Raw genomic sequence first — 17,258 nt, 5'->3', positions numbered from 1 at the left:
CTATAACTGAATGAGCGGGAGTCTGAAATGGGAGTGGGGAGGAAGAGGAGGGCAAACTCACCAACTGCCAAGCTGAAACCTCAGGAGAAAAATAGACACCAGACTTCATGTGGAGCAGGCACAAGTCCCCGTCCTGATCCCATGTCCCATCCGAGTCGTTATGTGCGTTATGTCCGAAAAGAGGAAAGAAACAAAGTGATCTTTACTGGACATTTATTTCTCTAGAGCCAACAGGCATGCTCACAGAGCAGCAGTCCTTAGACTGAGCTAGTGGGGCAGGGGTCACAAACAAGCTTATAAAGAGCTGGGTAGCAACCAATCAAGAACACTCAACTTACCTAGCTGGGTAAGCTAGGGTGAGTTCTCAAAGGGGTGGAAAGTCCCTGGAGGCATGGAACTAGGATGTTGCAGGTGACTGAGGTCCGAAACTGGTTAGAAACTAGTTCTGTGATTGGTGGGTGCATCAAAAGCAGGCATGGGGCTTTCTAGTGGTCAAGTGCAAGGCATGGTTGGTATGTCAGTCCTTGTTGGTTTCTTCCCCCAGGCCTACAAGATAAGGGAACTGAAGCAAGTCAAGATGGTTATTATATTCTTTGAAAGGTCATTTTCACTCTCTCAAACTATTTTCCTATAGTTATAAACTTTATCTCCATTTTATCATCTCTGTCAATCCCTTCCAAGCCCACCACTCAACTGAAACCTGATTCTAAGGTTACCAATAATATCTTAGTTTAAATTTTTTTATTTTAAAAATAAATTTTAATTGATCTCATTTTTTTTACTTCACCCAAATTTTCCTAGTGTCTTCTCCGCCCTTCTAGAGAGCCATCTATATAACAGGTGATATTTTTCAAGGAAAAATGCCAACAAAGCTGATCAGCATATTAAAAAAGTCTGATGATATGTGCAGTGTACTACACTTGTGGACCTCCCACTTCCACAGACGTGTGGGATGGGCATACCTTTTTATATTATTTGGAGCTATCCTTATTCTTTGTAATTTTGCAGTATTCGCTTACAATTTGTAGTGTATTTTTTTTTGTTTTTATATTGCTGTAGTCATTGTATATATTTTCTTGGATCTGCTAACTTTACTTTCAGTTAATTTACATTTATCTATGCTTCTCAGTATTCATCATATTGGTCATTTCTTATAGCACAGTAATATTCTATTATATTCATGTTTCACATTTTGTTTAGCCTTTCCCCAATAAATGAGCATCCACTTTGTGTCTGATTTTTTACATCACAAAAAGTGTTGCTATAAACATTTTGGTGTACAGGGACATTGTTAGCGATGACCTCTTTGGGGTGGAGGCTTCATATGTAATGTATGTTAATATATGTAATATGTATTGACATATATTAAGATGTAATAGATGCCAAACACTTTTTTGAAAAAATTGTTACAAATATTTTTCTACTTTGACTACTCCTCTTAGATTTATTAATTTTGTTTGTGCAGAAGCTTTTCAGTTTCATGTAACTGATATTAATTATTTTATCTTTTATAATTGGCCCTATCCCATGTTTGGTTAAGAGTACACCTTCCCATTCTTTTTAATAGTATGATCATTAATATTAAGGTCAGGTATCCATTTAGAATGTGCTGTGGAATATGGTGTAGGGTGTTCATCTAAGCTTAATTTCTGCCCGACTATTTTCCAGTTTTTAGCAGTTTTTCTCAAATAGAAAATTCTTTCCTAAGTACCTTATCTTTTCTGGTTCATCAAACACTGGTTTATTTATTCCATTGTTTCTGATTCTCCCTTGTCTAGGCTGTTCCATTGACCTAATTCTTTTTTGTTCCCTGCATGTAAACTCATACCAGATGATTTCATGACTGTTGCTTTACAATATAATCTGAGATCTGGAAGTGTGCCTTCTTCCTAATCTCCTTTTGTTGTTCCCCTTGATAATTCTAGACCTTTGGTTTCTTCAGTCGTATTTTCTTACTACATTTTATTGAATTCTGTGAAGTATCCCTTTGATGATTTAATTGACATAGCATTAAAAGAAAGAAAGTGAAAATCATTGAAGATTTCTATTCCAATCAATATCAATCAGTTTGATATTATTATAAGTTCTGTATATATGGTCCCAGAGCTGTGAGCTACAAATGGTAAGATCACTTGGGTAATCATAGGAAGTTAACCAGAGGTATTCCACCCTTATTTTTCCTTGTCATGGTCACCAATCTCAATGTGGCAGAGGTTATTCAACTACATAGAAAGGCCCCCCAAATTATTTTTGTACCTCTGGACCATTCTCTCTTGTCCATCTTATGACCACCTAGTCAGTGGATATGCCCTATGCTTCACCCAACTCGTGACCCTGCTGACAGGTCATTTTTGCTTATTTTAGTCTGTGCGTCATGTGTCAACCAATGGAATTATTCTGTATCTGATATAGGTGTTCTTGAATGTTTAGCTATCTAACCCTGTAAAAATAGGACCCTGGAAGGAGAGGGCATCTCAGATTCCAAGGAAAATATGAGGTCTACTTCATTAGAGGGAACCATAGATCCTTTAATAAAATGCCATTGGCTCAAAGCTTTGCCTCAGTCTCTTTTATTGCAGGTTGGATAATTTTAATCCCCACAGAAGGAAATCAGCATTTATTAAGCACCTGTTTTGTGCCAGGCACTATGCTAAGCACTTCACAAGTATTATTTCTTTATGTTCTTACAAACACCCTGGTGGGGGGGGGGGAGTAGGTGCTATTATTATTATTCTCATTTTACATTTGTGGAAACTGAGGCAGATCGAAGTTAAGTGACTTGCCTAGGGTCATCTAAGTGGTAAGCGCTGGATTTGAACTCAGGTTTTCCTGACTCCAGGCCTATCACTCTATCCACTGCTCCATCTAGCTACTTAAATTTGTCCGAAACTGAGAGACATTAGAATCTCCTGTTACTATTTTATTACTGTCTTTGTCTTCTTGTAATTCGATTAATTTCCCCTTTATGGATTTAGATGGATAAGGCATTTGGAGCATATAAGTTTTATAATGATATTGATTTATCTTTTTTTTTCTTTTTGAGCATTATGTAGTTCATTTCCTTTTAGGAAAGAGAGAGAAGGAAAAAGGGAGGGTGGATAGGTGGGCCTCCTAGGTGCTACTATGCTAAATGCTTTACAAATATCTTTTATATATTGTAAATTTTTGTTTTTGCCTTGTCTGATAGCATGATTGCAATTCTTGCTTTTTTGGATTCACTTGATGAATAGTAAATTTTTTCCAGCCCCTCATTTTTATTCTGTGTATATATTTGTATTTTGTATATCCGTCTTTTCTTTCTAAGCATCACATTGTGGGGTTTTAACTTTTTATTCAGCCTCTTGATTTTTTCATTTTATTGGATTGTCTAATCCAGTCACATTTAAAGTTACAAGTTAAGTTTGAGTTTTCCTCCTTTTGTCTTTAATACTTTTTTTTTCTGAATTAGGATTTCTACCACCACCACCACCACCCCCATCTTTCTATATAAAAACAGTAATTTGTCACTTCAGATATTTTTGCCTAATCTACTTTAAGGCAACCAATCTCTTCCCACAGACTCCATTCTTCTTAACCTAAACTCTATCTCTCCATCCCCTTAGTCATCTCTTTCCCTACTTTTGGCATGTTGCTTAATGTAGTAATTCTTTTTTCTTCCTTTAATTCCTGATCTCTTTTTTCTCTCTCAGATAATAAGTAATACTCCCTTTTCTTTCCTCATCTTTAACTTTTTTATGTGTATTTCATTTTTCTGCATCTTTTTCTTAAATAGATTTCTTTTCTTTGTTCTCTTCCTTTTCTGTCTGTTCTAGACTTACTCTTTGATTCATGGTCCTAATACTTGTTTGTTTTTTCTTTAGTCCATGTATTTCTCATGGAATTAAAGCTTCCAAAGAAACCATTTTGATTTCCTTCTTCTAATATATCATTGCCTTGTAAGATCTTAGTTCCCTTTCTCTCTTTTTTCTCACTCTTAGAAATACCAGTTCCTGAAGGTGATAGAGAGGATGGAAGAATTTCCCCATGGTAGGAATTTTCTCATGTCCTTGATTGTGTGTTTCATTACTATCCCTTCCCTTTCCCCATGATCTTTTTTTCCCTCATTTGTCACAAAATCTCCTTTCAGTTATGGCCAGGAGCCTTGATTCCCCTTTCTCTTGAGACAGGATGATATCCATGGCAGTACAGCATTCTCTCAGACATAATTGTCTCCATGAGCACTATCCTTTCAGATTATACCTATACCCTCTCCCATTTTAGAATGTATTTCTCCCCAGCCCACCATGGGATTGTTCTTCAGTAGGACTCCCTCCTGCCACTGAATCAAGATTTCCATCTTTCTTTCCCTTGTTCACTCTTCATTTACCACCTTACCCATTTTTTCCTAGGCTCTCTTCTTCCAAATAGACAAGAGTTATTTTGCCTTCATTGTTAATCATTAACTTGATTAGGATACATCACACACTCCTCTTTCTTTTTCCTCCCCTTTTCTCTTTTTTGTGTCCTCTTATGCTGTAGATTAGTCCCACCAAAAAAACCCACTAATTCACTTTTAAATGGGTTGTTGCAAGAATTAGTCCATGATGTTTTAATCCTATTCCTTCATCATCACTTCTTGTATTTGATTTATATTTTCATCCTTTTCTCTTTCCTTGCATAGTTAGAAAAAGAAATCTCTTAATAGCCCCTCCGTTACTCTGTTGTTTGTGGTTGTTATGTCTTTCATAGGTGTTTTTGTAGTCCTTCACCCTTTTTTCTGGCATAATTTACTTTTATCACTTGTGCCTTCCTTAGTTGCTCTATTAGTTCACCTTTCTCATGTTTCTATTGTTTAAGGTATTTTCAAAACAAGTAATTTGCTCATATCTGGTTTTCTGTGGGAATACTTCAAATTCCTCCTTTTTATTAGTTGTACTTTTTTTCCCATTGGTGATTAGGCTGAGATTTTCAAGCTGTTACCTTTAGTTGCATCTTCAGTTCCTTTGTTTTTAGGAGCACGTTATTGAATTCCCAGTTTTGGCTTCTTGTAACTGTGAAGTGTATTATTCAAATTTCCTTTTTATTATATTTAAAGGTTTTTCTCGTTTGCTTACAGAATTTGTCATTTTTGTCATTGGCATTGTTCAGATTAACCATTATCTAGCTTGTAGTTTGCAGGACAGGGTGTTTTTGTTTTAGTTTTAAGGAAGTTTTGTTTTGGTTTTTTTTTTTTGGTTGGTTTTTGTTTTTGTGGGGGTTTTTTTAAGCTATCTCTGGATTCTTTGGCACTTTGTTTTCTGTGTTCAGAAATTATGAGCAGTTTTCTTATATTTACTTCTTGAATTGTAGTTTTTAGGTTTTTTGATTTGTCATGTTATAATCCTTCATTTGTCTTTACTCATCCTGTCTTTGAGATTATTATATTTTGAGATTCTGTTTTCTTTTTAATGTTAACTGTTTTTTGTTTCTCTTCTTCCAGATTGTACTGTACTTTTTTTGTATTTGAATTCCCAAGCCATTATTCTCTTTTTTTTCCTTTTATTGAGATTTGCCAATTTGGAATAAAATTTCTCTAGTCTCATTCTTTCTCCTATGCAAAGTAAGAATTTTGCTTTTACAAATCCATTTTTTTCTCAAATGTTGTGGGGAGAAGTTTAGGGGTGATGAGTGAGGAATTAACCTTCTCTGTTAGTTAATTTTTCAGGTTGTTACCACCTTTGGGTTCTTGGCATCTTAGATTGTGGAGAGAGCCAAAATTACCTTATCTCTTGAATATAATTCCAGTTTTGGAGAGATTTGAGAGGTAGTGGGAATCATAGAAAATGTCTAGTCTTCCATATTGTTGGTCATGTGACATAAGTCTCTCAAACTTCTTTTTTTTTTCCCCCGTTTTTGGTGAGGCGGTCGGGGTTAAGTGACTTGCCCAGGGTCATATAGCTAATAGGTGTCAAGTGTCTGAGGCCTTATTTGAACTCAGGTCCTCCTGACTCCAAGGCTGGAGCTCTATCCACCATGCCACTTAGCTGCCCCCCTCAACAACTTCTTAATTGCCACACTCATTTGTTTTTTCCTCAGTCTTCATCTTGACTTTTCTACTATTTGTGCTGTTGACTTCCTCCTCCCATTGGATATTCTTGTTTCTGTATTTTCTTAACACTGTTCTCACCTGTTTTTCTTACCTTTCTGACCTCCCTTCAACTTCCTTTGCAGGATTATAATTCAAGTAGCACCTACTTTGTGTGGATATATTTCAAACTCTGTCTTAGGACCATTTCTCTTAGCATATTTTCTCTCCTGGTGAACTCCCCTGAATCTACCTAACCATCTACTCAGTGATGTCTAAAGAACACATCATTAGCTCTTATCTCTCCTGAATTCCAGGTAGAATGCCCTTCCTAGATGTTTGTAGGCATTTTAAACTAAATATGTCCAAAACACGACTCTACATTAAGGGGAGAGGGGGGAGAGAAAACATACAAATAGCGTACTTACAAGCGATATGTGTGTATGTATTATGTATGTATGAGAGAGAGAGAGAGAGAGAAGATAGGGGATCTATACTGGTGGAAGATCGATACCGGTAAAGGGGGTTTCCTCTTCTGGGAATTCCCAATGCCACTGAAATCACTGGTGTTGGTCTCCCTAAAAAATTCCCAAGGAAATCTCTGCAGTGACTGTGTAATATAGGAGTAAAAAGGTTGATTATGTTTGCTTTTTGTTTATAAGAAAAATTGTCCTGTAAACATGGCCTTCTAATTGCTTAATATTCTCTCCCTTGACTTTCACAGCTTTTACCTCTATGCATTTGACTCTTAAATCTTTATCTCTTGCTCCAACCTCCAACTCCAAATATCCAACTGCCTTAAGCAGTAGTCCCTTGAGTGGGGCCTATGAAAAATCCCAGGGAGGCTATGGCTTGATTCCCAAGGAGTGTGTGTGTGTGTGTGTCTGTGTCTGTGTCTGTGTCTGTGTGTGTCTGTGTGTGTGCGCGTGCAGGCAGTGGGATAGTGGAAGATGGGTCGCATACTTGCCTCACCCCTCACCCCCAGCCAATTTTAAACTTGGCTTTATTACGACTTCACTACCCCTCAAACACTTCTCCACTCCATCCTTTACCACAACAGGGGATGTTAAAACATAACACAACCCTTAATTCTCCTGCTGTTCTCCCCCATTAAGTTATAGCTATGGCTGCCACACACACTCCTCAGCAGCAATCTCTGCACTCTAGGCCTAGGTGGTGAGTAAACGTGCCTCCCTCTCTCCCCAATTTTGTTTTTCAGTATGAACAGACCTAGATGAGTTATGATTATCTTTCTCCCCACATCTAGTCCTTTTCCTTTCAGGCTTCCCTATTTCTATTGAGGGTCCCACCATCTCCTTCTGTCCTTTTACTTAGGTTCATAACGTTGGTATTACCCAGGACTCACCTTTCCTTGCCTCGTATTCAGCCAGTTGCAAAGTCTTGCCCCTTAGCAATCAATGGTTTTCCCCCTCTTGGACTGTACTTCATATTTTGTACCTTACTGTGATACAGGATAATGAATAATGGCATATCTCATTACTAGACTGTGAACTTCATGAGTGCAGGGAGTGTGGCATAGTAGATGGAGTGTTGGAGTTGTAGTCAAGAAGACCTGTGTTCAAATTCTGTCTTTGACAATAGTTATATAACCATTGGTAATTCATTTAACCTCTATGAGCTTCAGTCTCCTCATCCTTAAAGTGATCATAAGATTTGTAGTACATGCATTACAGGGTCTTGAATATGAAGAGTTTACAAACCTTAAAGTGATATAAAATGTCACTTAGCATCATCATCTAAACTTCTCCACCTTCTAGGGCTTTTCAGCTTCTTTTGTGTGTTATCTCATAATGTGAGATGTGTCTAAAGTAGGTATTAGCAGAAGGCATCTGAATGATAGATGAGAAAGAGGGGAGATGATGGATTTCAATATGAATAGCCTTAATTTTTTTGGTAAAATAATAAAGTTCTCAGCTGAGAGTGGGAAGAGGAAAAGCCATGGGAGAATTAAGGAAGTATGAGAAGGTTTGAAAGAGCTGCTTTGGAGAGTGGGATAGTTAATTGATAAGGGAGGTATAGAAGGATTGCCTAGAAGCAGTAAGGGCCCACTTGAGGTTATGTAACATAATTTTGTGTATTCATATCACATAACTGGACACAAAGTAAGCGCTTGATAAATGCTTCTTCATTCAGAAAGAGCTCAAGGGGACAGTGTGAGTGTCAGGATCAAAAACTTAACAGGGGCAGCTAGGTGGCACAGTGGATAGAGCACCGGCCCTGAAGTCAGGAAGACCTGAGTTCAAATCCGGCCTCAGACCAAACACTTGACATGTACTAGCTGTGTGACCCTGGGCAAGTCACTTAACCCCGATTGCCTCACCAAAAAAAAATTAAAAAAAAACAACTTTTAACAGAATATACAATTGTATTTAATCTAATAAGTTCAAATTCAGTGAGCTAAATAAAAACCCTTACAGTTAGATTTCAAAAAATTACCTTCATAAGTATAAGATGGGGAAGGAATAGATAGACAATGATTTTTCTGGAAAAGATCTGAGAGTTTTAGTGAATTCCAAATGCAGTATAAGTTAGCAGTGTGATATGGCTGCTAAAATAGCTAATGTGATCTTGTCCTGCATTAAGAGGAGCATAACAAATGGATTAAGGATTTCCAGGGGTGGAGCCAAGATGGCAGAGTAGAAAAAAACAGTCCACAGAGCTCTCCCAACATTCCTCTCCAGACAACTTATAGCTTTAAATTAGATTCTCTACTGGTAGAGGCAACAAAAGGTCAGAGTGAGAGATTCTTTCAGCCCAAGACAACATAGAAGGTTAGAAGGAGAGATCTGTGACACTGGGGTGGAGACTGGCCTGGAGCCCACTGAAACACCAGTGGTGGGACATAGTGGTGGTCACTGAAGCAGCATCTTCAGTAGTTTTCAAGTCAGAGATGGTAAGAGGACTTGGCAACAGGTGAGAAAGAAATTACAGGGGGATCCCTGTGCTAACACTGGATGTAGGACCAAATACTGTTCGGCAGTTCCGTTGCCTATACCCACTTCTGGGTCATAGTTCAAGTGTGGAGAGGAAACTTTTGGTCAAGAGGGAGCAGAAGTCCTGAGAGGCCATATCACTTCTGATCTCAAAGGATCAGAGCTCTGAGGAACAGTTTCATTTCTGGTCTCAAGAGCAGAGGACCCTGAGAAACAGTATGGATTAGAATCCCAAGGGATCAGGGGCCCTATCTGGGTAAGGATCACAGTGCAGACCAAGAGAACAGTGACCACACTTCTCCTGAGATTATACTACCTTGGAAACACCAAAAACTTCCAAACCCCTACAACTAACTCTGAAAAATAGTGCAAAAAAGCCTGAAGCCAGAAACACCCCCCCCCCCCCCCCCCGCCACTCTCACCTTCCACATACATTGAAACAGAGCCCAACATTAACATAAAATTCAAAATCAAGAAATAGGGTGGGAAAATGAGCAAACAACAAAAAAACCTGATCATAACAAGCTGCTATGGTGACAGGGAACATCAAGACACAAACTCAGAAGAAGCTGGTGAGGTCAAAAGAGCTGTAAGCAGAGCCTCAAAGGAAAAAAAAAAAGTGAATGGGACTCAAGACCAACAAGAATTCCTAGAAGAGCTAAAAAATGATTTTCAAAATCAAATTAGAATGGTAGAGGAAAAATTAGGCAAAGAAATGAAAGCAAAGGGAGAAAATTATGAAAAAATAATTAATAGCTTGGTAAAAGAGGCATAGAACAATACTGAAGAAAATAATACCTTAAAAAACAAAATTGCTTAAATGGAAAAAAAGGTACAAAAATTCACTGATAAAAATAACTCCTTAAAAAGCAGAATTGGCCAAATAGAAAAAAAGGTACAAAAGCTCATTGAAGAAAATATTTCCTTAAAAACTAGAATTGGGCAAGTGGAAGCTAATGACTCCATGAGACATCAGGATTATAAAACAAAATCAAGTGAATGAAAAAAAATAAAAGAAAATGTTAACTATCTCATTGGAAAAAACAACTGACCTGGAAAATAGATCCAGGAGAGATAATTTAAGAATTGAATTACCTGAAAAAAAACTTAGACATCATATTTAAAGAAATTATCAAGGAAAACTGCCCTGATATCCTAGAACTAGAGGGTAAAATAGACGTTGAAAAAATTCACCAATCACCACCTGAAGGAGATCACAAAATAAAAATTCCCAGGCATGTTTTAGCCTAATTCTGCAGCCCATACGTGAAAGAGAAAATACATCAAATAACCAAAAAGAAACCATTCAAATACCATGAAGTCACAGTTGAGAATCATACAAGATTTAACATCTACCACATTAAAGTAGCAGAGGGCTTGGAATATGGTATTCCTGAAGGCAAAAGCACTGAGATGAATCAAGAATAACCTCCCCAGCTAAACAGTACAAATCTTCAAGGAAAAAATAAATAGTTAATGAAATTGAGGACTTTCAAGCATTCCTAATGAAAAGACCAGAACTAAATAGAAAATTTGACTTTCAGATAGTAGAATCAAGAGAAACATAAGGTAAATATGAAAGAGACAGCATAAGGAATTCAGTAAGGTTAAACTTTTTACCTTCTCATGCGTGAAGATGATGCATATATCCTCTAAGGACTTTATCATAAAAAAAATTTAATAAATAAATAAAAATTTAAAAGGGCAGCTAGGTGGTACAGTGGATAGAGCGCCAGCCCTGAAATCAGGAGGACCTGAGTTCAAATGCGGCCTCAGACCAAATACTTGACACTTAACTAGCTGTGTGACCCTGGGCAAGTCACTTAACCCCACTTGCCTAAAAATAAATAAATAAATAAATAAATAAAAGAACTTTATCATTATTGGGACAGTTAGAAGGATTGTACAAAGGTGGTGTAGGAATCAGTTGATTATGTTGGGGTGTTGTTAAAAAAATGGATAGGTAAGAAAGTAGGATGCCTTGGGAGAAGGAGAAAGGGAGAGGAAGAAGGGGGAAAATTATCTCACTTAAAAGAGGTGTGCAAGGGAGAGTTTTTACAGTAGAAGGGGAAATGAGGCAGGGGAGCGGCATGCTTGAACTTCACACATCTAAATTGATTCAAAGACAGAAAATTATATATATACATATATAAATGTACATTTATATGTACATATTTAAACACACATAAAGAGGGAAACCTATATATACACACATACACGTACATGACGTATCAACACATATACATAGACACATGTTGTTTAGTAGTTTCACTCATCCAACTCTTTCTGACCCCATTTGGGGTTTTCTTGGCAACGATACTAGAGTGGTTTGCCATTTACTTCTCTAGCTCATTTTGCAGATGAGGAACTGAGGTAAACAGGGTTAAATGAGTTGCCTAGGGTGTTTGAGGTGTCTGAGGGCACATTTTAACTCGGGAAAATCAATCTTCCTTTTTCCTAGCCTTGTTCCCTATCCTCTATGCCTCCTTGCTGCCCAAAGTGTTAGGCAGGATACAGATATACATACTCAATTGGTAATAGAAATCTATCTTACCCAACAAGAAGAAGCATGGGAAGAGGATAAGAGAGAGGGGTTGTGATAAAAGGGATGAGAGATAAAAGAAGGCAAAAGTAGGTCAGAAGAGAAACAGGATGAAAAAGAGAAAGAAGGATAAACAACAGAAAATGAGATGGAGGGAAATGTAATTAGTAATCATAACTGTTAATGTGAATGAGATGAACTCACCCATAAAACAGAATCGAATAGCAGATTGTTTACAAGAAAGACACTGGAAAGTGGGAGAATCTCAATTTCCCCTCTCAGAGCTCTATAAAGCTAACCATAAATGAAAGGAAGTCAAGGAGATGAATAGAACCTTTAGTAAAGTTAGATATGATAGACCTCTGGAGAAAACTGAATGAGAACAGAAAGGAGGATACCTTCTTCTCAACTGTACATCGCACTTACACAAAAATTAATCATGTGTTACTTCATAAAAACCTCCCCACCAAATGCAAAAAAGCACAAATGTTAAACAAAGACCATAATGCAGTAAAAAAATTACACTTAATAAAGGGTAGTAGAAGCATAGATTAAAAGTTAATTGGACATTAAACAATCTGATTCTAAAGAATTAGTGGGGCAAAGAAGAAATCGTAAAACAATTTCATTAAAGAGAATGAAAACAATGAGACAACATTCCAAAATCTGTGGGATGCAGCCAAAGCAGTACTTATGGGAAATTTTATGTCCCTAAATGCCTGTATCAATAAAAGAGAAAAAAGAGCAGATCAATTAATTGGGCATGCAACTTAAAAAAAAAAAAAAGTAGGAAAAAGAACATTCAAAATTCCCAATTAAACACTAAAATGGAAATCTTAAAAATCCAAGGATAGAAGTAAAATTGAAAGTATTTTTAAAAACCCATTTAAATAATAATTAGGTGCTAGTTTTTTTAAATAAATAAACCGTTGTTTAATTGTATTTTTAGAGAAGAAGAAAACCAAATTACTAGTATCAAAAATCAAAAAATCAACCACCAGTGAAGATGAAATTAAAGGAATTATTAGTTGTTTTGCCCAATTATTTGCCAGCCAAACTGACAATCTAAGTGAAATGGATGAATATTACAAAAATATAAACTGCCCAGATTAACAAAAGATGAAATAGAATACTTAAATATTTTAGAAAAGACATTGAACAAGCTATCAGTGAGCTCCCTAAGAAAAAATCTCCAGCACCAGATTTACAAGTGAATTCTAGCAAACATTTAAGAAATAATCCCAATTCTATGTAAGCTATTTGAAGGAATAGTCAAAGGAGTTCTACTAAAATTCTTTTATGACACAAATATGGTTTTGATATCTAAACCAAGGAGAACCAAAACAGAAAGAAAACTATAGACCAATTTCCTTAATGAATATTGGTATAAAAATTTTAAATAAAATGCTAGTGAGGTGATTACAGCATATGCCACAAAAATCATACACTTTGACCAGGTGGCCTTATATACCAGGAATGCAGAGCTAGTTCAGTATTAGGAAAGCTATCAGCATAATTAACTATTAATAACGAAAACAACAAAAATCTGATTATATCAATAGGTGCAGAAAGAGCCTTTGACGAAATACAACATTCATTCCTATTAAAAAACACTAGAAAGCATAGGAATCAATGGAGCCTTTCTTAAAATGAAAAGTATTCTCTTATCTTAAACCAAGAGCAAGCATTGTTTGTGGTGATAACCTTGAAGCCTTCCCATTGAGATCATGAGTGAAGCAAGGATGTCAATTATCACCACTCTTATTCAGTATTGTACTAGAAATGCTAGCCATAGCAATAAGACAAGAAAAAGAAGTTGAAGGAATTTTAAAAAACAGGTAATGAGAAAACAAATCACTCTTTGCACATAATATGATGGCATGCTTAGAGTACTTTAAAAAACTAGTTTAAACATTTAACTTCAGCAAAGTGGCAGGATATAAAATAAACCCACATAAATCATCAGCATTTCTATACCCCTTTAAAAAAAAACAGATGGAAGAAATAGAGAAATTCCATTTTTAAAAAATGGAGACAATATAAAATAATTGGGAATCTACCTGCCAAGACAAACCCAGGGATTATATGAATACAATTACACAGCACTTTTCACACAAATAAAGATAGATCTAAACAATTAGAGGAATATTAATTGCTCAAGCCAATATAATAAAAATGACAATTCTATCCATGTTAATTTACTTGTTCATTGACATGCCAAACTATTTTATAGAACCAAAAAAAAAAAAAACAAAATAGAAAACAAAATTGTCTGGAACTACAAAATGTCAAGAATATGGAAATCAGTGGGAAAAAAAAATGTTAAGGAAAGTGGCCTAGCAGTTACAGATTTCACTATATTACAAAGTGATAATCATCAAAAACAGTCTGGTACTGGCAAAGAAATAGAGTGGTGGATCAGTGGAATAGAAAAGACACAAAATACATAGTAAATGACCATAGTAATCAAGTATTTGATAAACCCAAAGATCCAAGCTTTTGAGGTAAGAACTCATCATTTGACAAAAATTGCTAGGAAGACTAGAAAGCAATTTGGCAGAAACTAGGTATTGACCAGCATCTCACACTGTGCTCCAAGATGAGGTCAAAATGGATACATGATTTAGACATAAAGGGTGATGTTGTAAATAAAGTGAGCGTGGAAAAATATACCTGTCAGATGTATGGATAAAGGAAGAATTTATGACCAAAGAAGAGGGCATTATAGGATGTAAAATGCATGATTTTGTTTACATGAAATTAAAAAGCTTTTGCCAAAATTAGAAGAAAAATAGGAAGCTGCAGGGAAATTTTACAGTAAGTTTCTCTGAAAAAGGCCTCATTTCTTAAATATATAAAGAACCGAGTTCAATTTATAAAAATCTAGGTGATGCCCATTAATAGGGGAACAACTGAATAAGTTGTGGTATATGATTGTGATGGAATACTGTTGCAGTATAAGAAATGACAAGCACGATGATTTCAGAAAAATCTGGGAGGACTTATGTTAACTTTTACCAAGTGAGCAGAACCAGGAATACATTGTACTATTGTACGATAATTAGCTGTGAAAGACTTTGCTACTCTGATCAAGACAATGATCCAAGACAGTTCCAAAGGACCCATGATGAAAAGTGCTATCCATCTCTAGAGAGAGAACTGATGAACTCTGAATGCAGACTGAAGTGTACTTTTTTTAAACCTTTATTATTATTGTTTTAATTTTCTGTTTGTTGTCTTTTGCAACATGACTTATATGGAAATATGTTTTGCATGTGTGCACATGTATAACCTATATCAAATTGCTTACATTCTCAAGGAGGGAGGAAGAATGGGGGCAAAGAAATTTGGAACTCAAAATTTTTAAAGTTCAGTGTTAAAAAATTTTTTGCATGTGACTGGGAAATGTTTAATGAAATAAAAATATTTTTAAAAAGTAATAGGCATCCAAATAGAATAGAGCATAGCTATTCCAAGGTAGCTAAGTGACTCAGTGGTTAGAATAGTCACCTCAGATGCTTTCTTCAATTGTGTAACTTTGGGCAACTCAATTACCCTCTATTTGCCTCAGTTTCCTCAATTGTAAAATGAGGATAATAATAGTACCTACCTCTCAGGGTTGTTGTGAGGATCGAATGAGATAATATTGGTAAAGTACTTACTAGTACAGTGCCTTCAACATATTAGGCACTATATATTCCCTTCCTTCCTCTTGACCATAAAATATATTTGCTGATTATATAAGCTTTAATCTAAACTTTCTCTCAGTTTTTAAAGTACACTGAAGAATAGGATTTATTCTATTGCTTTTTTCCCAGTTTTTTCTCCCTATATAGGTTTTACATTGCCTTTTCTATTTTTCATCTGTTTCTCCTAGTTACCCTTCCCCTTCTTCTACTTGTTTTAGTATTTTAAATATTCCTCTTAGTGCAGTTTATATAGTGTGCACTGCATTTCAGTTGAAAAATATAACTTTTCAGGCTAATGTTTGAGATGATTCTTGTATCTTAATGTACTTATTTGTCTATTTTAAGGATGTATACACAAATCACTTTTTGTTTTTCAGAATTGGAGGACAATTCGGTATATTAATGTTTTACCAATAATGGCAGAGCATCCACCGCTCTTGGACACAACTCAGATTTTAAGTAGTGATATTCCTCTTCTACCTGCACCTATTGTAAGTGGGGATGGAGCACAACAGGTAAGGAAACCTAGTCCTTTCTTCCTTTTGACTGCTTATTGATTAGTCTTATAGGAGCTATAATGCATCTTCAAGATAATGTATTTGTGGTGTTAATTCACCCTTTAAGTTCCAGATCAAAATGCCTCTTGAAGTGAGTAAACCAGTATATGAGATAAGACTATATAACGTACTGCATATGTGGTGGAGGAACATGTCTGTCTTATTTATAGCCATACCTTCTACCTATATTTAATTTTTTTTCTTGTACTAGAGCTTTGCTGGTATTAAAATTGATCTGGATACACTATGGATCATGAGTACATTAGTAGCCAAATGTTTTAGAAGAATAGCGCTTCTCACATTTTATGGCTTCATTATGTAATAATATGACCAATTCATTCTTCAGTGGACTCATAAATTTAACAGAATTTGCTCTGATGAGAATTTATGGTAGTGGAAAGTAGATAATTTTCCAGTATGGCACCTTTTACTTGAGTATTAAATATTTTTCCATTTTTTTGTATATAAATATCATTAACATATTTTTGTAAGTGATGTCTTTAAATTTTATGCTGAGCTATATATAAAGGGTTTGATTCAAGCATATGTGACCAGTACCTCACAGGGAAACAAATACTAGGTATAAAGTTTACATGCAAATTAAAAGCATTCAAACTATGATAGTTGGTATTTTCAGCTTGTCTTTTTAGTTTGGAGGAGAAATAGAATTATTAAATTATAAGGATCTCAATTAGGATTGTCTAAGCTTCTCTCCTACTTGTGTAACTAATCCAAAAAATTCTCAAGCTAGCATTCTTAAAAACATCTAGAAAAGAAAGGAAAAATCACACTTTCTTTTGTAGTTTATTGCTATACTTGTCATGTACAATCAGAAAATTTTTCTATATATCTTGCCCTGGTAATTTAAATACATTTTTAATTTTGTTCTTTGTAGATGGATCCTACTCTTCACAAAGCTCATGCTTTATAATTATGAGTTGTTGTGGATAGCAAAAATCTCTGCACTTTTAAGAAATATTATGGTCATTACTTTTGTTATGATTGTTAGCGTTTGGCAGTTTATTCAGGAAGTACGTGTTGGAGATACAAAGACAAAAATGAAACTATCATAGCCCTCAAAGAACTTAAAATTCTTTTCAGGGGTAATAGTACATATTCATTAATAAATACACAATATATATAACATAATTTATAGGGTCAAGGCCTTGCCATAGGCTGTATGGTTCGATTACTCCCAGTAGCCTCATAGTTGGAATCTTTAATATCTTCCTCTTTTAATCTGTATAAGAGGTAGCACAGTGTAATGGAAAAAGTGGGGCCTTGGACTCTTAAAAACTTAAGTTCAAATTCTGCCTCTGCAGATTCTTTTTTTTTTTAATAAATAATTTTTAACCTTTTTTTCTTTTAATTTTGAGTTCCAAATTCTATCCCTCCTTCCCTGTCTTCCCTCCCCTGTGCCCTTCGCCAGAGATAGTAAGCAGTCTGATATAGATTATACATGTGCAATCATGT

General features: G+C 35.6%; 1 protein-coding gene across 3 annotated transcripts in view; it reads left to right on the top strand.

Moving 5' to 3' along the window:
• Nucleotides 1-17,258, top strand: part of FNDC3A (fibronectin type III domain containing 3A) — a 203,532-nt gene that overhangs the window by 26,682 nt on the left and 159,592 nt on the right. For 2 of the 3 annotated variants that reach the window (XM_027848140.1, XM_027848141.1), the window contains exon 2: nucleotides 15,606-15,743. In XM_027848140.1, coding sequence (XP_027703941.1) covers nucleotides 15,645-15,743 — 99 coding nt within the window. In that variant the 5' untranslated portion in view covers nucleotides 15,606-15,644. Of the gene's footprint in view, nucleotides 1-15,605; nucleotides 15,744-17,258 lie in introns of those variants that run through there. The other variant, XM_027848144.1, reaches the window with a different exon arrangement.

The sequence above is a fragment of the Vombatus ursinus genome, unplaced genomic scaffold, assembly GCF_900497805.2.
Source record: "Vombatus ursinus unplaced genomic scaffold, bare-nosed wombat genome assembly UNPS02005659.1, whole genome shotgun sequence".
Lineage (NCBI taxonomy): Eukaryota > Metazoa > Chordata > Mammalia > Diprotodontia > Vombatidae > Vombatus > Vombatus ursinus.
This window is presented reverse-complemented; position numbering and strand designations above follow the sequence as displayed.